The 21,421-nt window shown below is 50.6% G+C and overlaps 2 protein-coding genes and 1 long non-coding RNA gene across 3 annotated transcripts; 1 reads left to right on the top strand and 2 right to left on the bottom strand.

The window, feature by feature from the left end:
* Positions 1-226: 226 nt before the first annotated feature.
* LOC148054345 (heterogeneous nuclear ribonucleoprotein M-like) lies at positions 227-11,920 on the bottom strand. Its single transcript, XM_087768927.1, has 3 exons — positions 11,704-11,920; positions 7,192-7,361; positions 227-413 (listed from the first exon to the last, which is right to left on the bottom strand). Exons 1-3 carry the CDS (start codon positions 11,859-11,861, stop codon positions 349-351), a joined length of 393 nt encoding a protein of 130 aa, XP_087625053.1. The 5' UTR covers positions 11,862-11,920; the 3' UTR covers positions 227-348.
* Positions 11,921-13,290: 1,370 nt separating this feature from the next.
* On the bottom strand, positions 13,291-14,226 carry LOC148054344 (uncharacterized). Its single transcript, XR_015707352.1, has 2 exons — positions 13,878-14,226; positions 13,291-13,556 (listed from the first exon to the last, which is right to left on the bottom strand). It is a non-coding gene; the product is annotated as an uncharacterized LOC148054344 (long non-coding RNA).
* Positions 14,227-14,314: 88 nt separating this feature from the next.
* Positions 14,315-20,465, top strand: YJU2 (YJU2 splicing factor homolog). The gene is made up of 8 exons (XM_009471917.2): positions 14,315-14,414; positions 14,977-15,077; positions 15,387-15,531; positions 15,888-16,022; positions 16,379-16,560; positions 17,107-17,227; positions 18,206-18,371; positions 19,470-20,465. The coding sequence occupies exons 1-8, from the start codon at positions 14,391-14,393 to the stop codon at positions 19,553-19,555; spliced, it is 960 nt and encodes a 319-aa protein (XP_009470192.1). The 5' UTR covers positions 14,315-14,390; the 3' UTR covers positions 19,556-20,465.
* The last annotated feature ends 956 nt before the right edge of the window (positions 20,466-21,421 follow it).

Raw genomic sequence — 21,421 nt, 5'->3', positions numbered from 1 at the left:
AGTGTAGTTTACAGAACCTGCTTTTGCACACTGGCCTTACAAATTCAGCAAACCACTACAGTGACGTTTTCCAAAAACACAAGTATTACTTTAATATTCCGTACCACTATACATACTGCTAGGGTCCATGGGTCATTCAAACAGCCAACGCCAACTGAACACAGTGGAAGACCACCCTAACGCTGTTTACAAGGCCCCATCCCACCTCCTCCCCACCCCAAAAGAAGCTTAAAGCAATCCTATGTTATAGCCACTAAGCATACACACTCTCTACCTTCCTGACTTCGTTTCGTTCCACGCCACCATACAGTTACATTTGTCATGTAGAAAATCCACAGAAGAAATCTCTCAAACACTTACCCTTGACTTTCCTTCAGCGTCCATTAAGAGCTCCACGTATGTTACCTCACCAACTACAAATCAGATTCCAGACGACACATATACCAAGGGAGAAAAGCCAAGAAAACAATGGGAATTTAGAACAATCAACAACCGTGTATGGAGCCTCTGCCTTATAAGAAAGCCCAGAAACACTCCATGTTCTCTAGACCACAAAACTGGACAATTACAGGTATGCAGTAAAGTCTTAAAACAGTTAAACATGTTCTTGATTTTCCTCCACTTCAAAAGCCAGCTATTTCCACAATATCAGTTTCCTTGATCTTTAGTACCCACTCATTACTTGAGGCAATCCAAATCCATGGGAAAGTCTGCAAGAACAAGTTTCCTTCACTTTACATAGTACGCAATCTTGTCTCCGTAGTCCAGAACTTAAACAGTTATTTGCTTTTCTCTGGATTTAAAGACAAACTTCCAAAACGGGAGTCAGACTGAACCAACAGACCAAGAGATCACTGACTGCCTACTATTTATTTCAGCAGTTTTTAGCCTTTTGGTAAGCCATAACAAAATAAAGTCAATTTTTTACCTTCAATAAGTGGTATTAAACAGTCTGACATATTTGCTCCCAAGACAAAACCATCTCCAGCGATAGGCAAAACGCACTGGAAAACTCCATCCGCACCTTTCCTCACAAGATTAGGATTGCCTTGTTATGACCACATAACCATATCATGTACCTCCAGAATACAACTACCGAAATGGCTGCTGCCTTTGAAGTGACTGGCATACAGAAGAATCAGTGAAGAAAACTTTTTTTTTTTTTTTACTTTTTCTTTCTGGTTTTAGAAGTCCTAGTTTTTAAGTTTAAGACAGGAGGACTCCAAGTTGCATTATCTGAAAGGTGGAAAGCTGTTTTTGTGGGAAATCATGACCCAGTCTGAATATTGCTAGCATACTTTGAGCAAGGAACTGGAGTCTCACATTCAAGAGTCTCTTAGCAAGGGGCAGAGAGGCAGGAGTGTTCAGCCTGACCTCCCCCAGGACCAGTCAGTTACAGGACACCTAGTGTCATTAGGCAAAACGAGACAAAAGGTCTCTCGAAGCTGGAAGAAAAGGAATGCTTAATGAAATCACTGCTTTTTTTTTTTTTAATCTCCATTTCTTATTTAAAAAAATAATTTAGCAATATCAGCATTCCACCCAAAGAACAGTTAGCTAGACAGAATAAAACCCTGATCCATTCCTCTTTTTATGAGGATAGTGTTTGGGACTGGAAAAGGCTAGCAAGCAAGTCCCTTTGAAAGGGACAGGGCAGATCGGAGTGTCCAATTGCTATCCACAGCTTCACTATCTAAACAATACTTCTTAAAATAAAGCATAACAAAATTAATACTATCCCATACTCTGACCAGTATGAGATCACGTAGTATACATGGAATTGTTTCCACAGTCTGTGTAGTGAAAGGGACTGCGCTGTAAAGAGCCCTCCTGGACTAGTCCGTGGTGGTACATGGCGGCTGTGCACCGAGTCCAAATATTCAGTGTTACCAAGACATTCTGAAGCCATCCATCTCAACAGCAGCAGCCAGCGTCCAACCAAACTTTGATCAAGAATGCAAATGTGATTCAACAATTTATGTAGTAAGACGACAAATTCCCAGATTACCTACAATACAAAACCACTCCATTTCACAGAGGCCAGAAGTCACAGGTTAGAAGTCCTTGCTCCTAATAACACTACTGAGCCCCTGGATCGAGGGCTCTCCTCTCCCAACCGCTAAGCGAATTCAACTACAATTCTTACTTCAGATCCACACAAACACTTCCAAAGAAGTTTGCCGAGCTTGAACATATTAAATACGATTTAACATTTACTCTTTTAACGAATCTCTGACCTCTGAACCACAAGATTTCCAGGAGTCTATCACAGCAGCAATTGTTTGTCACTTGGAAAATCTATTATGTGCCAATTTTGCTCAGTGCTCCACATTCAAGCCTTATCGACACCTATATTAAAAACTAAATATACATCTTGAAGTAGCTGTTTTCCTTCGGAGGACATCTGAACTTCCTGAATAGCCAAATCAAAAAAAAAGCAGGGGGGAGGGGAATGACACAAGTAGTGTAACAGCTCAGTATCCAAGACACCAAGTCCAGAGTACAGAACAACTGCAATAAAAATGCTTTTTTTCACTTGAAAAACATGTAAAATGATTCAACATGACACTTCTTCCAGGACACTACTGTTTGAGGCTGGCAAAGGAAACTTTTTTTAACAACCTATGCTGGGTCACATTTTATTTGGGTTTTTTCTGGATCCCAAACCACAGTGTATCAGAACGTCAGGCATCGGGGATAAGCAGAATAGCAGACAAGGGTAGCCTACGACAGTGCACAGGCAATTAAGCCATGGAAAAGTACCAACAGCAGATATCCATGTACTAAACCTGCTTCAGAGGGCAAAAGAAACGCATGGTGATCCAGGCGGATTTTCTTTCTGCTAGAGAACAGTTGGCTTGTAGCAGGAAACGGATCCTATATCCACAAGCGAAGAAATTTCATTCAAGCCCAAGAGACTGTTACTTAAGGAACTCAAGTTTATTACCAGAGCAGCCTTCAAATGGAGATAAAACTTGCAGAAAATACTAGCTCTAAGTCAACGCAAGTATAATTAAGGAACATGTTCCTCATGGTGTCTTTAAGACTTAGAGCAGACTGACTTATTTTTTCAAACCTCACACTTGAGAAAGTTCAGAAATTTGGTGTTTCCTAAAACAAGAGATTGAAGCAGAAATCATTGCAATAACTAGAAATACAAACCAAGGGAATCTCCAGTGTTACTTATCATTACAGCCGTCGGGGTGTTTACCCTCAAACTCTATATCCACTTTCCAAATAAGTTCATCTGCATGGAAAATTAAGATGTTCAAGCCAGGTTGGTCTGTCAGCATTCAGATATTCTCCAATGACTGTTCAGAAAGCTCAGATAAGTATGTCCATATGGTGATTTGAAGCACGGCTCAGAGGGATTCACCTAGCCCTAAAGACATATCTGGGAAGTAACCAGGATAACAAGCTCAGATGTAGATGTCAACTTGGAAAATTCTAAAGTTGGGCAATATGATTTTAACAGTTAGCGAAAAGCCAAGAAGTTCTGAAAGGCGTGAAAGGGACAGAAAGGCAAGTCTCAGCAAGAGCAGAGGCACAGAAACTGAAAAAGGGGTAAATGCTTTATATCACAGTAATTTCTTTAGCCTACACGTCAAAAGTAAATACTAAATAGAGAAGGAAGCCTCTCAAGACATTACCAAAACTATATGGATGTCCCATCATCTTCTGAAGCAAAGAACTACAAGCAATGTGACGGATTCAAGAGGACCCTGCCATCAAAAGCCTAACGCTTCCAACGTGAGGCAATTCAGAATTGGCCACAGCTCCTCCTTCATTTACAGCGTTTTAAAGCTCATGACAGGCAACCCCTAAAAAGTTACATGGGGAGCTTGGGCTGGGGAGAGAGAAAAGAAACATGCTTTATACATGTACGAAGCTTTAGTTAAAAGCGGAGAAGAAAAACATTCTTCCCAAAGCAGAGACAGAGATGAGTTTGCAAGCTATTCTTTTACAGTAGGGGAAGGAAAATCTCGCCTTTGCGTGAGAGAACTCAGAAAAAAATATGGGTAATCTTGGCTCTTTAAGAGCCCAGGCAGGAAAGAGGGAGCGAGAAAGCTCATTGCAGCCACTGACAAAGGACAGTGCCTCCTTGAAAGGATGGTTAAGGCCAACGCAAATAGAGCAACTCATTAGCACATCTACTGAAAGCAAGGGGGAACAAGTCGGATGTGGAACACCACTTCCACACGGCTTATTCATCCTTTTTTCTTTGCCCACCTAAAACTTCAGTCTGCAAGCACGCTGCGACAGCATCTTGGGCACGGAAATGCAGGGGACTCTCCAGTAACAGCTGTCTTCAGGTACTGGAGTAACAGCTGTTAGTACCGAAGTAACAAAAGTGCTCAACTAACATCTGGGATCGAGTACAATAGCAAGAAGGCATGAGTTACATCTTCAGGAGGCCACAAAGGTTCCAAAAATTTCTGGAGATGGAGCAAGAAAGAAGGCAGCACGTGAAGTTTAGCAGCTGCTCTTCTTCACAGAAAGTTCAAGCTGGGAAAGCTTTGTTGCTTCTTTTCCTCACATCTGTTCACACATCCAGGTTTTGCTAGGAAGAGGGAAGCGTGCCTGCTCCATGGTACAGCTCTGCCTCACGTAAACATGGGTGCAGCCATGCTAATACCAACAGTCTCTGGGGTGTCCTGGAATCTTTGAATGTGACACAAGCGTGGCCTTGACTGCAACCGCTCCTGGCTTTGCAACAGAGCAGACCATCATTATTGTCTCATTTTACAGCTAATCTTTCTCCTTTTATTGCACAGCATCTTGCTGCTCTGGTCAGGAAAAGGGTTTAAAATACAAAATTCTGTATTTCCCAAAGGAACCAATAAATGTCTCAAATTCAAATACAAGCTCTTTTTTATCATATGGTATCACCTCACTTACGCCAGCTGCCATGAAGCATTACCATTTTTCTCCCTAAGACAGAGCCATTTGTTGGGGGACAGATTAAGACAGCTATTTAGCATTCAATCATATTTACGTTTAGACTCCACTTACATGCTGAAGAACTGCTGCCTCATTCTTCTCCTGATGCCATTCACCAATTGCCAGTTATCAATGCTGATTACGTCAGTTTAATAGAACCTTGTGTTTGTCAGCCAATACAAGGGAGTTTCAAACAAGAACATTTTTTAATTTCATTAATAAGTATGTCATACTGCATACCTGTAATTGAGTTTCACCAACAAATACACTGAAATGACTGAACCAAGGCATTACTCTTGAGAGAGATGTCACCTTTAGAAGACCTCAGATGTACGCATCTGAAAAATCCAGGTTGCAGAAATATGAGCAGACCTCAAAGCTCATGTCTCCTAAACCATACTTACTGACGCAAAACAGCCGATTGAGGTGAACTCCTCCTACGTTCAGCAACCTGCTATGCCATTGCTGCTAACAGCTTACGTCTTCACGACTGCCAAGCGATGGAGCAGTCATGAAACGCCTATGTTTACCCTTTGTGTACAGATCTGTTTCACGTGCTCCCAAAACCTTGAGCGTTTGGCCTGTAATTCTTACACTTACAAACCAAGAATTCTAACGTTTAGATTTTTCCACGGTCACATTCCTGGTTCTTGGAACTACTATGCCTTGTATCAAGAAGTACCGATTGAGCAAGTTCAAGCACAGCACAAGAGCACCAATTTGGTAGAAGTCAGCGACTAATTGGAATGAATCGCAACTACACAGCAAATCTAAACTGTTGTATTTTAACAAGCAGTCCCAAAAACCAAGAACAATGCTTCTCAATGTTTAGCATCACAAGCCCTGCAGACAGAATGAAGAGGTTTCAATGTTCCCCTAGGAGTATCTGCTGGAATGAGTAGCTGAACAGCAAGGCAGGAAACAATCTCACACCGGACTTTTCCATCCACGTGAACTGGAGAGAAACCACAAGACACTTGGAACGGAATTCAACATAGTACTTAAAATTAGACATCTACACATACAGATACGCCTATTAACCAATGTATCTTGTGTAGCAAAGTGAAAGCGTAGTTAAGGGAAGGGACCATTCATAATTAGGGCCTGTCAAAGCAGTCTCTAAGATTGTAATTCCTCATATTACTGAAAACCATTGCTGAATCTCAAGCATCAACGTTTCACAGCCTCTAATTATGGAAGTTTCCCAGGGCTTATAGTCCTGAAGTTTGTTACGCAGACTCGGTTCCATTTTGCCTCCAAAGACAAACATTTTAAAACCCTTTGGAAATTTGTTTTCCCATTCATTAGGCCACACCTTGTGAACACATTAACTATCCTGCCTTACCTAGTTCAAACACAAGTGAACACTGATCACTATTTTGCGAGACATTTATGACTGATGCTATGTATTTTAGAAGTGACCCACAAGAGGAATGATTGCATTAGCTACTCTTAACTTGTTTTGAGACATTTTGATGACGGAGAAGCCAAGTATTTTCTTGCCACTCCGCTGTATTTCCAAGGTGACTTGAAAACTAGTAATTTGGGCATCAGCTTAAAGAAATAACACTACATTTAGACTTGTCACCACCTGAGAGTAGTCAGCTCAATTTCTTCATCTTCTTCAAGAGATGAAGATGCCAAGGTCAACAAACTAAGGCAGCTCCCATTCACGTGGGACGGTTAAATAGAAGTGGGGAAGGGGGAAACACCATGAACATGATTTCCAAAGCCCTAACTGTGTTGCAGCACATGCCAAAGCACAAACCTGATTTTTCTTTTTTGCAGGTCACCCTTAAATACATTTTACTGCTATCAAACGGCAGTATGGATCTTTATCTAAGCACAAATCACTACCAAGTTGGGGGACACGGCTATATATACACACGCCAGATCAGCAGTAAATAACTACCTTTATTACCCAAAAGACATTAAAATGCTTCAGAAAGTTTTGTTGCATGTCAAGGCTAAAATCTGACAAAAGCCTCATTTTTCCCCCCTAAGAAAAATATTCTTTTAAATCTCCGATGAAGCACTATTAGCTATATGCCAACATGCCTATAAAGGAACTATCCATCTGGAAGGCTGCCAGGGAGCAGATGTTGTGCAACACCCAAAAAGGCCTCGAGAAGACCTTTTACAGAACTCGTGTCACTAAGTCCACCCAGAACTTCAACTCTTAAGTTTACAAACAAAGTCAGCCACAAGTAAGATGACAGACATCACTTGGCCACCTGAGTTGTACATTACCTTTCTCTTTGACCAGGTCTTTCAGAGACTGCCACTTCACATCAAACGGAATATTTGTAATAAAAGCTCGGTATCTCTTAGCAGGATTAGCATATGGCTCAAAGCGATTTCCTCCTCTTTTGACACTTTTCTCTTTTCTTTTTTCATTTTGGCTTGGTCGTTCACCTTCACTGCAAGCAAAGAAAGATAATCACACACATTAACTACTCTGGAATTTGATCAATGTCATACCACCTCTCGGAACATAACTTGTTACATTCTTAAAACTAAATCAAAACTTGCAAAGTTTCATCCATTCACGTTATTTACAAAACTGTACACCTTTCAACCAAAGCTGGTACGCACAATACCAGATCTACACAGTGTACCGTAACAAAGATTTCCTAACAGCAGACAACTTATGTCATGAAGACCCACTATTTTCTCCCATATTTATCCAACGTAACCCAAGGTTTCAATTTCATAAGCTGAATCCCTTTAAAGCCGACCAAGCCTCACTCCGTCTCCTCACGATGCTCCAGACCAGATGTCCACCCTATTTATTTTCTCCTTAGCACACTATACTACTTAAACACCTTTAAGTCAAATAATACATTAACCCACTATATTTGTAGTCTCACACTACCAGAATTTTAACAAAGTAATCCTCTATCTAACTAAACACTCAGGTCAATGACTCTTACCTAACAATACTTTTTTCCTTCTCCAATTATTACAGTTTTTGGACAACACAAATACAAAGCCTCTGTGCATTCCAACAAACGTACTGAATACCAGCTCTAACAGGTCAAAAATTAAAAAACTAGAAATGAAGACTATTTCTCAATCAACCTAGATGAACCATCAGGGCTTAACAGGACACAAATGCTGCTGAATAACAGTATTTTAAAAAAACAAGAGAATTAAATACTTCAGCCTCAGCCTGACAAGATTTCCTTAACTAATCCAATTAATCTCCTTGTCCACTGGTTGAGAAGATGCAGAAATACATCTTTAGAAAGAAGTCACGAGAACACATTAGTCAAAAAAGCTGGTAAAGTTTCTAAAACTTATCTGTACATACACTGAGCTTTTGCTCAACTTAAGACCTACGTAGCCCTGCAAAGTCCAAGCCACGTCAGAAATGCTGGCTCTGACGTGAACACACTTTTGCATCAACACTGTCCGTTCCTTTAGCACCATTTCAATCACTGAACAGATACAACAGCCTGCAGGGGGAAAAAAAAAAAAGCAACGAGTATGCAGATGTCTGCAAAGTTGTATATTGGAGTGAGTTCCCCATTTTTATTACATGGCAGCCTACACTTTTTCAGCCACAAGGATATGTTACAAGCAAACACACAAAAATATTGTATTTTACGGATACAGCTATAACTGCAAACAGAATTTGGCTCTAAGTATGGCCATCATGTATCACTTCATGTCAAAAAAGACATAGGTTCTGCATGTAAGTAATATGCTGGAAAAGAGGTCTATATAAAAAAAGCGTTCTTTAGTTATGCACAATATTTATTTCACCAAAAAGTGAAATTTTTTAGACTTTCCCTCATTGAACTTTTTTAAAGCTTCTTGAGTAATGAAGTAATTAAAAACGCAAAACTAGATTCAAAATAGGACAATCCTTCTGACACCTTAACTTCTGTTTGGCTGAAGAAATAACACAAAATGTAGTGCTTGTGTTAAAAGCTACACCCAGTTTTTTATGGTTTTCCTCAAACTGGAACTATTTACATTCCCCCAGGGTTGAACTGCTGTATAACACGCTTCGAAGTAATGCGGTATGATGCAGACATTCTTTGCAATCCTGCATTTAAGGCTCCCAAGTCAGCTTAAAAACACCTCAAGCTTTGATATACCTGGAAAGAATTCAGACAAGCCACAGTACCTGCCATTAAAGTCAAGCATTAGCCTAGAACATATTCCTTATCGTATTCAGCATAACAAAATCCAGCCAGGTCAAAAGAAATGTCAAGGAAACTACTTCAACTGCAAAGTTGTTTTTTTCTCTTTTGCAGGATTTCAGACACCACCTCCGTGGGTTTCACACACCAAAAGGACAAGAACAGGCAGGCACAGGTCGATAGCTTAAAAGATGTGGTCACCAAGTACGAAAACAACTGAGTGCTTAGGGCTTCTTTTAAGGGAGTTCTAGACAGCAGGAAGGACTGAGCCCCGCATCACCTCCAAAAGACATCATGCCTGCCTGTGAGTATCCCTAAGTGGAACGGCAGGAGAGACAAAATTCCCACAGCAGCTTTGCCCATCCCAATAAGGAAGCACTCTGAGTAACTGTGATCCATTTACACCAAGGCTAATGCAAGAGCTACAGAAAATAAAGCACTTGGGTAGTTACTTTCAGAAGATATTTCACCTACTCTGATTTTTTTCCTTGGGTTACAGAACTGAAATGCTTCATCAAAACTAAAGAAAAAATTTCCTGTTTGTGGTGCGGGTAGAAGGAGGAACTGAAAGGGAAGCTCTTATTTCTTCCAAAGAAATGAACTACTACGCACATTCCTCTGCAAGATTTCTTAAACATGTCACCTAGACCCAACAAGTGTACCAGAAATCACTAAGAATCAAAATCCAGTATAGGCAGATCCCCCTTTCCCCCTCACCAAGGACACTGAAAATACGTTCACATGAACATTGGCATTATCACTGTAGGCGTGTTAGCTTTGCCACATGGAGCTTGGTATTACAAACAGACTTGCACCTAAATAAAAAGACAAGCTCTCTGGAGAGACTCCAAATATAATGGGGGCCAGGAAAAAAAAAAATCAGAACAAAGTAGACATCTTTACTTATCCTTCCAGGAATAAATCATCTCCTCATATACGACAAATTACTGATTACATATTACCTAGAGCTGCAGGCTCTGCTACAGTCACCAAGAGCGAGCTTTGAGGTGTAAACAGAATCTAAGAGACAAACATCCTCCACATACCAACTACCCAACGTGAGGGGGAGAGAAGATGATGGGAAGATTCTTCCCTAGCCCTGGCTAACATATTACATGTCACTGTATCGTGTGCCATGGTGGCACTGGGATCCCCACCCTCCGGGATCAGAACTGCCTCCACTCCGGAACAGGCACGCCTGTTTCTACCCGGCAGGAAGAAGACAGAAAGAGCTGCGTATGTCAGTATTTTCTTCAGTTGCCATAAGCACAGTTTAACTACTTTGTGTTGGAAAAAAAACAGATACGGGCATTTTTCCCAAAAGGTGACACTTGGGAAGCCGACTACCTTCCTGGTCATGTGAAACACAATCCACAAACTCAGGCAGCAGAGGCAGATGAGTGCGGTTTTTCAAATTGAGACACACCGCCATCTCCTCACCATACCCGTATTATCTCCGAATAACTACGGACCATCAAACCGGCCTCTGTTATTCAGATCTGTCAGCTCTGGGTCAGACTACAGATACGCAACACACCTGGGCGTAACAACCTGCAGCAACCAGCAGCCTGACTGACACACAACTGTGTAACGCACCTGAGAAGAGCGGATAAACAAATCTCACCTCAAGTCTGAGAGATTACTCACAGAACATCAGGTTCAAAATGCCGATTCTTATCTCTGCGGCATTTAAGGCCTGGGGCCAAAAATTAACCGAAGAAAATGTGTTCTTTATTCCACAGATTTGGTATTAAGAAAAGCTTTGCTAACTATGAATTTTTCCAAAATTAGGTTAGCATTAATATAGAAAAGTGACAAGCAGTTCAAGCTTTTTCTGCTTACAATTCCCACATTTACAGACTTAGACTTGTAACCCCTGCAGATTTTTTTTTTAATTTCTGTAACATCCCGTTGACATCAGATACACAACCCTTACTTAGTGCCTGCCATCACCTTCCAGCTCTCACCCTCCAGGCACTTGTCTCTCGTGTTCCTAACCCACTCCACAGCTAAATCATCAACCACGAAACAGAGCACGCTTTGCTCCAACAGTATGAGAGATAACTGCCTAAAAAGAGCCTAACTCTTACAACCTACCATTGATAGGACAAAAAGTAATTAACTTGGAACATCAAAACCCATCCCGCTGGCACAGCCCATACCTCTAGGGGAGGCTTTAAGTCGTCCATTAAGGCCCAGCAGAAATATTTTCTAAGTGGGATAGGCAAAGTTCCCCCTGGCCGCCGCACCCCGGGGCCTGCGCGGTGCACAAAGCTCCAGGACGAGGGGCCGGCTCCTTCCCCGCCCCGGCCTCGGACCGCGGGAGCCCCCGGGCGCGCCTTCCCGGGGCGGCTCCGCGCCCGCCAGCCTCCGCGCCGCGGCGGGTAGGCCCCACCCGGGCTCCCGGGCGCGCCTAGAGCCGAACAGCGGCCCCAGCCCCGGTAGCGCCCCTGGCCGCAGTCCCGGCCCCGCCGACAGCCCCCCCGGCGCGGCGGCCCCGACCCCGGCCCCCCCTCCTCGGCTCAGGCCCAGGCCAGGCCCGCGGCGCGGGGAGGCCGCATGCGGCGCGCCAGGCCCAGGCGGTAGCGCGGCCCCACAGCGACCACCCTACCTCTTGGTGGGCGCATCCCCGGTACTGCCTGCCCCGTTAGGTGGTGGCGGTGCCGCCGCCGCCGTCGCCGCCGTCGCTGCGGCGGCGGCCGCCGCCGGTTCCTCCATTTTCCCGCCGGCGTTTTCCGTAGCCGCCGCTACCGCCGCCGTAGCCGCCATTTTCCCAGCCCTGCGCCTTTGTGTGAGGAGAGCCCGCCCCGCGCGCTGCGCGCGAGGCACGCCGGGGCGGGGGCGGGCGGCAGCGGCACCGCGCATGCGCGCTGCGGCCTCCGGGGCCGGCGGTGCCGTTCGTTCCCGGGCCGCTCCCGGGCCCTTCCCGGGCCGCGGGGCCCCGGGCAGCCGCACCGGCCCTGTCCCCACTGGCTGCCCCGCCGAGGAGGCAGGGCGGGCCCCGCTGCGGGCGCTGCTCCCTCAGGGTCTGTCAGCCCGGTTCTTCCTCGGGCGGGTTCGGCCCGGTTTGTTACCTCAGCCCCGGTGGCGGGGGGAGGTTTAAGGGTAGGAGGATGCTTATGCGCTCGGTGCAGCTGCAGTGGGGCCCCACCAGCATGGGATCCCCCCAGCTAACCGAGGGGATGTTAGCAGTATGCATAACGGTTGTCAGGGTTACGTAGCACGCTGCTGCTATGACAGGATTAGAGCTCTTACCCTATGGATCGCTTCACGTGCACTCCTTCACTCAAGCTATCGCCCTCACCGGTTCCCTGTTTTTCCCCCATGTTTTCAGCAGCCATCTCCAGTTCTTGCCAAATGTTGCCTCGCACTGAGATGGGAGGATTGTGCCCAGAAGGCCCCTTTTTGTCCTCAAAAGGGACAGTCTCCTGTTCCACGATCCCAAACTCAACCTGGTACCTGCAGACAAGTGTGGCACAGAGGTCCTGGGGGGCTGAAGGGCCAAAGCAGGGGTCCTGGGCAGGGCAGATGGAGTTCTGGGGCACAAGGAGAGCCCGGGAGCAGGTTGTGAGGGGCCTGGAAGGATGGTGCAGGGACACGAGGAGGTTTGGCGATGCTGTGAGGAGAGTACAGAGGGACTGGAGATATCTCGGGTGGCCTAGAGGGAAAAAGGATTGTTGTGGGACACGAAGAAGGATGGAGGAGGGTTGTGAGGGAGCCAGGGGGTACTGGGGGGTGCCAGGGCACAGGGAGGATCTCGGCAGGCATTGCGATGGGCCTGGGGAGGCCAAAGGCAGCTCAAAGAACCAAGAGGGACCTGGGGAGGGGATGGGAGAGAACAAGGGCAGACCACAGCGGAGACGACTCCTCCCGGCAGGACGGGCAGAGCCCAGCGGCGTCCCCGGCAGCCCCTCGCCACAGGGCTACCTCTCCTGGCGTGCCCTGCAGGGCGAAACGGCCGACCGGCCAACTGCATCTCCCAGCAGGCCGCTGGAGCCGGGGGGTCACCCAGGAGAGGCTGTTCCTCCCGCCCAGGCCCCACTCCGCCATCGCTCCCGCATCCAGGGCCCCTGCCAGGACCTCCCTGTGACGGCCCTGCAGCCTTGGGGTGCTCTGGGAGCCCCACAGTGGGTAACCCCCTCCCCGGGGCACCCCGTCGAGGCACCTTCTACTGAGTGCAAAGGTACAGGGACACAAATTGAATGAATAAAACATTTATTTATTAATTAATGCATACACACAACACCCAGGAGTGAGTCTATCACCTGAGGAGCCATTACCGGATCAGCAGTAGGGAAGGGTCAGCGTCAGCTCCTGCTCCTGCCTGTCCTGTGGCAAGAAACTAAGGAGCTGCTGGCCTCCCCTCTGCTTTTTCCTTCAGGGATAGGATTCACCTCTGGCATTTGAGAGGAAAATCCCCAATTTCCCCCCTCTGTACTTCTTCCCGACCTCCAGAACAGAGCCCTGCAGGAAATTTTCACAGCTCGCAGCTCATTTTTTACAAAATACAGTAATAAACTATAACCCCTGAGTAAGAAACCATCAGCTACAAACTCAAAACAATAAACCGTAAGTGAAGGACTCTGAATTCTGAGTTTTAAGCAAGAAACACCAAAGCGCGAGCGGGAAAACGGCAAAGAGGAGCAGCGGAGTTTCCCTTCGCGTGGAAGCAGGGCCGAGCCCTCAGCAGAAAGCTCCCCACCGAGCCTACCCGCAACACCAAAAGCACTAATATATCTGCCTTAGGGACAATTAATTTAATTTTTTCCCACCTCAAAGACTAACCAGAAAATGCCTTACAGAACGATGGTGGAACACTGCAGCTGGGGGGGGATATTTTATATAAAATAGGCTTTTTTTAGCCCGTTCCCCACACGATGAACACCCGTAACTGGAGCGCAGGGTCTGCCCGGGGCACACACCCCGCTTTGCTCTGAGGAAGCCCGGCTCCGGCTCCGGCTCCGGCTCCGGCTCCGGCTCCGGCTCCGGCTCCGGCTCCGGCTCCGGCTCCGGCTCCGGCTCCGGCTCCGGCTCCGGCTCCGGCTCCGGCTCCGGCTCCGGCTCCGGCTCCAGGGCAGAGCCGGCGGAACCTTTCCTCGGGCCACGGCGCACCGGCGGACTCTTGGTGGGCGCAGCTCGCTGACGGACGGCAGAAGCAGCCAATACCAGACGAGGAACAGCCGGGCTGTGGCTCATCGCACCAATGAGCGGCGGGGGGGCGGGGTTATTTCCCGGAAGTGAGGAGCCGTGCGGGGGGCAGCTGCTGGGTGGCACCGGTGGTTGGGGGAGGCCGCAGCCATGTCGGAGCGGAAGGTGTTGAACGTGAGTTGGGGGGGGATTCCCCGGTTGGGGCGGGGGTCTCTGGGGGTACCCGGGCCGGGCTGGTCCTGGGGAGGGTTCCCTGATCGCTGAGGTTGGTCCCCAGGCCGGGGGTGCTGGGGAGTTCCCTGGTCGGTTGGGGGGGTCCCTGAGGGAGAGAGGGGTCCCTGAGGAGGAGAGGGGTCCCCGAGGGGGAGGGGGGTTCCCGAGGGGACTCTCGGGCTGGGAGGGAGGCGGTTGGGGTGGGGATCCCCAGGCTGGGGCTCCTGGCAGCGCTCAGAGGGGGCTGGCAGGGGCAAGAGGGTTAGACCCTAAAATCATGCAAGGGTTGGGGGGCCTGGGGCCGAGGACGTACAGACAGACAGACATACATGCCCCAGTGTCTGGCTCTGGCGGGGAGCGGTGGACGGGGTGTTTGGCACTTGAGAGCATACCTGGTTAGTAGGGGCTCCTGCTGTGTGGAGCTGATGCCTTAGGCTGATACGGTGAGCCTGCCTGCCATGGTTCACGCTCCTCTGGGTGCCTCTGCGCCCAGCGCACACACATCTCTGCTCTGTCTCTGTAGAAATACTACCCGCCGGACTTCGATCCTGCTAAGATCCCAAAGCTCAAACTCCCAAAGGACCGACAGTATGTGGTGCGACTCATGGCCCCCTTCAACATGCGGTAAGAGGGGAAACAGCTGTAGAAGAGATGAGTTTGCTTAGGAATTGTTTTGCTTCCATATGCTGCAGGGGAGCTGCTGCCAGCAGCCGTTAGAGGTGACACAGACCAGAAGAAAGGGATGAGGGAGAGGGAAGAGATGCTGTGGGTGATTTGGGGGTTCTTTGAAGAGTAGGCATTGAATTTCCAAAGGAGAAAATAACCATTGCTCAGAACCTGGGCTAACACAGCTTGAAAATCACTTAGACTTTTCTTGGTCTGTTTGTTCCCTTTTTTTTGATGTGTTATGGACTTTTCTTTCTCCTTTTCTAGATGCAAGACGTGTGGTGAATACATCTATAAGGGAAAGAAGTTTAATGCCCGTAAGGAGACTGTTCAGAATGAGGTGTACCTGGGACTTCCCATCTTCCGCTTCTACATCAAGTGCACACGTTGCCTGGCAGAGATCACTTTCAAGGTGAAATATGTTCTGTATTTTCTGTGCTCTCGCTTTCTGGGGAGGCTATGCAGTCTGTGGACGTGACTGGGTGCTGACCCCATGCAGAAGAGGTGTCCCAGCAAAGACCTAGTCTGAGCCTGTGCTTTTTGGTGTATCATCTTCCCTTTTCATGGCCATTTGTAGTTCTGAATGTCTCGCCTATCTGTGGGCTACAGCACATCAGCTGGAGCAGAACAAAAGGCCATGGGTGATTGTCTGCTCTGTGATGTGAATGAAACTGGGAAACGTTTGCATGCGGCTCTGGAAGCAGCCACAGGATGGCTGGGGCAGAATTGCCCCAGTGCAATGATTTTGCTGTCTTGTTTCTTCCTTAGACAGATCCTGAGAACACAGACTACACCATGGAGCACGGTGCCACTCGCAACTTCCAAGCTGAGAAGCTCTTGGAGGAAGAGGAGAAAAGAATGCAGAAGGAGAGGGAAGAGGAAGAGCTCAACAATCCCATGAAGGTACGAGAATGTGCCCTCCTCTGCAGGAGGCAAACCTCTCTCCTGCCTTGGCTGGCTTTCCCCAGCGAAGCAGGTGACTTTGTTACCGTTGGTTTAGTTCTTCAGGCTCCCGAGGTATTGCTGTGCTCTGGGCAGGCAGGAGCCAACTCTCTGCCCTCAGGAGGTTTCCTCCTGGGCTGGAACTTGTGACAGGCTGCATCTTGCCCCAGTTTTTTGTCACCTGTTAAGACCCAAAAATGAGGATGATGATGATCCTCTTATTGCTTCCTGCCCTGTACTGGGTGGGGAAGCTGTGGTCAAGATTGCTGGCAGGCTCTGTTACCTCACATAAGCCCGGCTTCCCTCTGGTTACCCAGGTCCTGGAGAACCGAACCAAGGACTCCAAGCTGGAGATGGAGGTTCTGGAGAACCTGCAGGAGCTGAAGGAACTCAACCAGCGCCAGGCAAACGTGGACTTCGAGGCCATGCTGAAGCAGTACAAGGAGTACGAGGAGGAACAGAAGCGCAAGGAGCAAGAGGAGGATGAGCAAGAGATGAAGTGAGTGGGCTGGAAGCATTCACGGGTGTGTGAAATCAGCCACGCTGGCCCTGGCCAGGCAGGGCTGTGTCTTGTTCATTCCTCAGCACCCCGAGAGCGTTTAAGAGAGGGCCCTGCCTGAGGGGCCTGAGTTGGCAGGAGCTGTGTGGGTGGGATGTAGTCCTGAGCAGGCTGTGAGGAGGTTGGGTGACAGTTTGTCGTGGCAAAGTGCTTAGGGAGGTGGAGGGGTTTTGGTATCACTGGCCCATCTGGTGGGGAGATCCGGGCTGCTGCAGGGGCCTGACTCCCCCTGAGAAGTGTCCTCGTGTGGAGAGAGCGTTTCTGCACTTGGCTGGGGCTGCAGATCTCCGTGCTATCAACCTTCGGGCACTGCTTGAACAGGACTTCTTAAAAAGCACCTGAGACGATGGATCCCATTGCACTGCTGCTGAATTCCAGCTCCCCTTCCAGCAAATGGTGCAGGCACGGTGCACGGCCAGCGCCGCTCGGCACGGTGGTGGAACGGAGCTGGCTCTAACCCTTCGCGCGCGGCCTCTCTCCTTGCAGAGCTATGCTGGAGCAGGCCCAGAACCGGCGGCTGCTGGTAGACTCTGACTCTGACGAAGAGCCTGCGAAATCGCGGACAAAGCCTGCAGCGAAAATTAAACCTACAGACATCTTGCAGGAGGTGAGCGGGGACAGAGGCTCTTCCACCCACCGCACCTCTTCCCCCAGACCAAATCCGCTGTCCTGGGCCGCGTGTTTTCTCTTCGGTCCCTATGATGCTGGAGCCCTAATGCCTGTCACATATGAGCAGCTTAGAAAGCCTGTGTCCCTGTGCACTGAGCTGAAAGGAGACAGGGATCAGTTGGTGATTTTAGACCACGTTTGCTGACAAAGGCCGGGAGGGAGCTGCCCCCGTCCTCGCTCAGGACATGGCTTCCCTTTCAGCTCAAAAAGGACGGGCTTGCCTATGCCTTGGTCGTGCTTCAGGCACGATTTCAGCACTCTGAAAATTACAGCAATGAAAGCACTGCCTGGAACAGCCTCTCCCTTGGTTCTGTTTTGTCCGTGTTGGAGACTCGCAGAACAAAAGAGCTTTCAGTGCCCGACTTGCAAGGGAGGGATTATCCCCACAGACAGGCCCCTGCACTGCTGCTCTCCAATGTCGATCCGTGTCTCCGGGGACCTCTGTCCGGTTGGATGAATCAAAGCTGCCATGTCTCTAAGCCAGGCTGGGGTTAATCTGAGCGATGTTCCCTGGCCCGGCACTAATCCTCGTGCCCGGGGGAGTTTGATTCAGTGGCTGGACCACCGGCAGGCACGCGGTCCTGGCTGGCAGAGGTTGTGCAGCCCTGCGGCACGCATCTGGCTCCTCATCATCCCAGGGCCAGCGCGTGGCTGCACGAGGCTGGATTCAACTGTCACAGGCAGTGGGACATTTGTCTCCAAGGGCTGTTCTGCAGCCATTTAGATCCATACCCCTGTTGTTTGTCTAGCTTGTGCCAGTCGCTGCGGGGGGAGAATACCCGCCTTGGCTGTGCCGAACAGTATCCTCATGTCTCTTGTGCTTTGTGCTGCTGTTTTTACCACTCCTCCTTCTCCCCCATCCCTCTGCCTCCCCTCCAAGGCCGGAGCATCCTAACGCCCCTGCTCTACTCTGCAGGACCCTCAGCCCCAGAGTAAGAAGCTGAAAACTGAGAGCTGGGAGCGGAGCGTGGGCAAATTGAACACCAAGCCCCAGCTGGCCGGGCTGGTGACAGTGAGGAAGCAGAAGCCGGGTCCTGCCCTGGGTAACGGGACAGAGAACCAAGGCAGCACGGCCAACACCGGTAACTGCTCACGTGGGGCTGGGGTGGCCTGAGCTGGGGTCTGGCAGCACCCAAGTGGTGTTTAGCTCCGTCTTCAGAGCCTGAATGCTCTTCAGGTCAAGTCCTTGTTGTGGGACAGATGGGGCTGTGATGGTGTAAGAACAGGAGGGTTGTCCCTGTTTCCAGGAGATGTCCTGATGGAGAAGAGGTTCCTTCCTGGCCCTTGGCGGTGAGCCAAGGCCTTGGAGACAGACTGTCAGGGCCAGAAGCTTCAAAACAGCATCTTGGCAAGCAGATACGATGCTGGGAACCGTCACAACAGTGAGATATGAATGGAAAAGCAAGAAAATTGCTTTGGTTTTGGCCTGGTTCTAAAACCTGCCAAACTGTTGGAATTTGGAAGCTTTAAAGAAGTGGTGAAAACAAGCAGAAAGGCTTCCCAGCACCTCGTAGCTCACTGCCCCAGGAAGCCAGAGGATTTGGAGAAGGAGCTGATGAATTGATTGATTCTGGGCTGATTGGTCCTAAGCCTTTGGCTTAGTAAGTCCCGCTGCCCTCAGGGGATCCCCAGGGAAGGGCAGCTCTTGCAGTTGCCCCGTTTTTGATACGCTTTCCCCAGCCACCTGCTCCTGGCTGCTGGCAGGGTCTGTTCAGCCAAATTACTCTGAAGAGCTGCCCGTCTTCCAAGGACTCGGGGCTCACTGCCTGTGACGCTGCCTCGCGCTGGCAGCTTGCGTGGTCAAAGCCGAGAGCTGGCTCCTCTCTTCCTTTCCAGTGGCTGAAATCTCCCGGGGGATTGCGGAGGGAGAAAGGGGTTTTGCAGACCTTGGGCCAACCTTGCTGCTTCTTCCCGTTGCCGCAAGGCGGAAGCAGGAGGCTCCAGCCGAGGGGGTGCGGGGTCTCCTTGTCCACCCGATTTAACCTTGCTGTCCTCATCGAGATTCAGGCTGGGGGACGAGGCACTGCTCAGGCTCCGGCTGCCTTATCTCCAGCTGCAAGCCGCCAGAGCGGCGAGGCAGGCTCGTGTTTCTGCGCGGCTGGTTGCGCCGAGCCGGCAGGGTTTGCCGGCAACGGGCAGGGCCTTACCTGATGGTGTCTGCTCTCTTGCTCGGCTTCCAGGCTCGTTACCCACAGCAACGGGCACCACGTCCTCTCTCGGCTTGTTGGGGGCGTATTCGGACAGCGAGGACAGCGCGAGTGACTGATGAGCGACCGAGCCAGCCCAGAGCAGGGATGGCGGGCTGCTCCCCCTCCCAGCCGACAGCAGCTGCTCTCCAGAGCCCCAGTGCAGAGCTGGCGTCACAGCCCTCGGGCCCAGCGGGGTTTCCAGGCCATCTGGAGTCCCAGCGTCTTCACCTGCCTGGCCCGGGGTGTGTGTCCGTCCCTCCCTGGCTAACACCACCAGCAGACCCAACCCGGATGAGCTGGTTGAGAAGACGGCTTCCTCAGAGGAGGGCATCGCTGCTGCATTGCAGCCGGCGGAAAGCCCCGACGCTGTCCTGGGCTGGCTGTGCCCAAACCCCACTCCCAGCCAGCCCCAGAGCACCACATCTCCCAGCCCTGCATCTGCAATGTGTTCGGAAGCACCGGGGCTGGCCGGGACTGTGTTGTTTCTCCATTCTGGTGGTGCCCGCTGCCCTCGCCCCCACGCTGGTCGTGTCTGGGCTTGGGTACGTGGCTCACTGACCATCCCGCAGCAATAAAGGGACCTCAGGGCCTTCCTTCCCTGCGTCCCTGCGGGGAGAAGGGGGGGCAGGAGCTCAGCACCCCTCTTTTGCCACGGGAAGAACCACCAGCACCACTTCTCTGGCCCTGGGTGTCTCTTGACCCCGCTGTGGGCCTCCGATCCCACCTTTGAGCCTGAACCCCCCCCTTGTTTTGCTGTTAGAGGTGACACATTCTGCAGCATGGGCACGGGGGGGGCTCGTCTGCCCCCACGCTGGGGACGGGGCTGTCCTGGCTGGGCTGCCACAGCCTCCTTCCCCTGCCCGAGTCCTCCCACGCCCCGGCCATCCCCGGCAGCTTGGTGACAAACCCCTCCTCACCGTTCGGAGAGCAATTGGGTTTGCTCAATAACCGGCAGCCGCGACCCGGTAATAAATGGGATGTGTCAGAGCCAGTTGCCTCTTCATCTTCCAGAGCAGGAATTTGTATGCAGGCGGTGGGTCCTGCTCGTGTGGGTCGGGCAGGGACAGCCCCCAGGCCCCCCACCCCGATGGTACGGGTCCGCACACCCATCAGAGGGGGTGCCCACCCTGGGGTGCCCACCGGCCCCAGCCAGGGCTTGGTCTGGGGTTCTTCCTCGTGTCACCTCTATCTCTTCACTTTCTCCTTATCAAGGCACCCACCTCTAATTGACGAGCAGCTTCTTGCTAATTAACCCTCTCTCAGAGCCTCACAAATGGCTCTGGCGGGGGCTCGTGGGGCATTTTGGGGAGCATTTCGGGGAGCGTTTGAGAGCTGAGGAGAAGAGGCAGCTTCCCCCGTCCCAATTAGCATTCCTCACGCGTGCGTCGTAATTGGCCTCTTCAAATATTAATGCTGGCTGTTGGGCTCGGCCCTGGGGGTTGCGTTGGAGGGGGTCTGTCAGGAGCCGCTCTGGGGGGGCCCGTGGCCATGCGGTACCCCCAGCCATGTCCCGCTCCCGCACATGTGGCCCCCCCCGGCAGCAGGCCGGGATCCCGGGAGAGGGAGCTTTGTTCTGGGAAGAGACAATACAAGGAGCCAAGTGGGGGCATGGCCGGGGGGTCCCCGGCCCTCCTGCCCCCCCGGTGGGGTCCCTGAGCCCCCCTTGACCCCCGTGACGAGCCCCCGGGGGGTGTGGGTGGCCCTGCAGCGTGGGGGGCTCCATCTTCCCCCCCCAGACCCCCGAAGCCCCCGGGCTCGGCCCCCCCCAGCCCTTTCCCTGTGCCCTGGCCCCCCAGGGACCCCAGAGGGGTAGAGGGGGGCTATAGCCGGTGTCTGGGGGTCCCGGTGACCCCCCCTTCTCCCGCTGTCACGCTGGAGGGCCCGTCCCGGTGTCACTTGGGGGTCCCGGTGCCCCCCGTCACCGCGGGGGGGGTCAGCCGTCT

The sequence above is a fragment of the Nipponia nippon genome, unplaced genomic scaffold, assembly GCF_047370975.1.
Source record: "Nipponia nippon isolate SJK-2023a ecotype South Korea unplaced genomic scaffold, ASM4737097v1 scaffold_31, whole genome shotgun sequence".
NCBI classification, from domain to species: Eukaryota; Metazoa; Chordata; class Aves; order Pelecaniformes; family Threskiornithidae; genus Nipponia; species Nipponia nippon.
The sequence above is the reverse complement of the archived record's forward strand: the minus strand, read 5'-3'. Positions and strand labels throughout refer to the sequence as shown.

Bases quoted from the DNA above. Each gene is read 5' to 3' on its own strand.
- LOC148054345 (XM_087768927.1), bottom strand. From the start codon at position 11,861: ATGGCGGCTACGGCGGCGGTAGCGGCGGCTACGGAAAACGCCGGCGGG. The intron at 7,362-11,703 runs GTAGGGTGGTCG...CTTTGCTTGCAG, and splicing joins GGGGATGCGCCCACCAAGAG to TGAAGGTGAACGACCAAGCC. The intron at 414-7,191 runs GTAATGTACAAC...TCTGATTTGTAG, and splicing joins AGACCTGGTCAAAGAGAAAG to TTGGTGAGGTAACATACGTG.
- YJU2 (XM_009471917.2), top strand. From the start codon at position 14,391: ATGTCGGAGCGGAAGGTGTTGAAC. The intron at 14,415-14,976 runs GTGAGTTGGGGG...CTGTCTCTGTAG, and splicing joins CGGAGCGGAAGGTGTTGAAC to AAATACTACCCGCCGGACTT. The intron at 16,561-17,106 runs GTGAGTGGGCTG...CTCTCCTTGCAG, and splicing joins GAGGATGAGCAAGAGATGAA to AGCTATGCTGGAGCAGGCCC.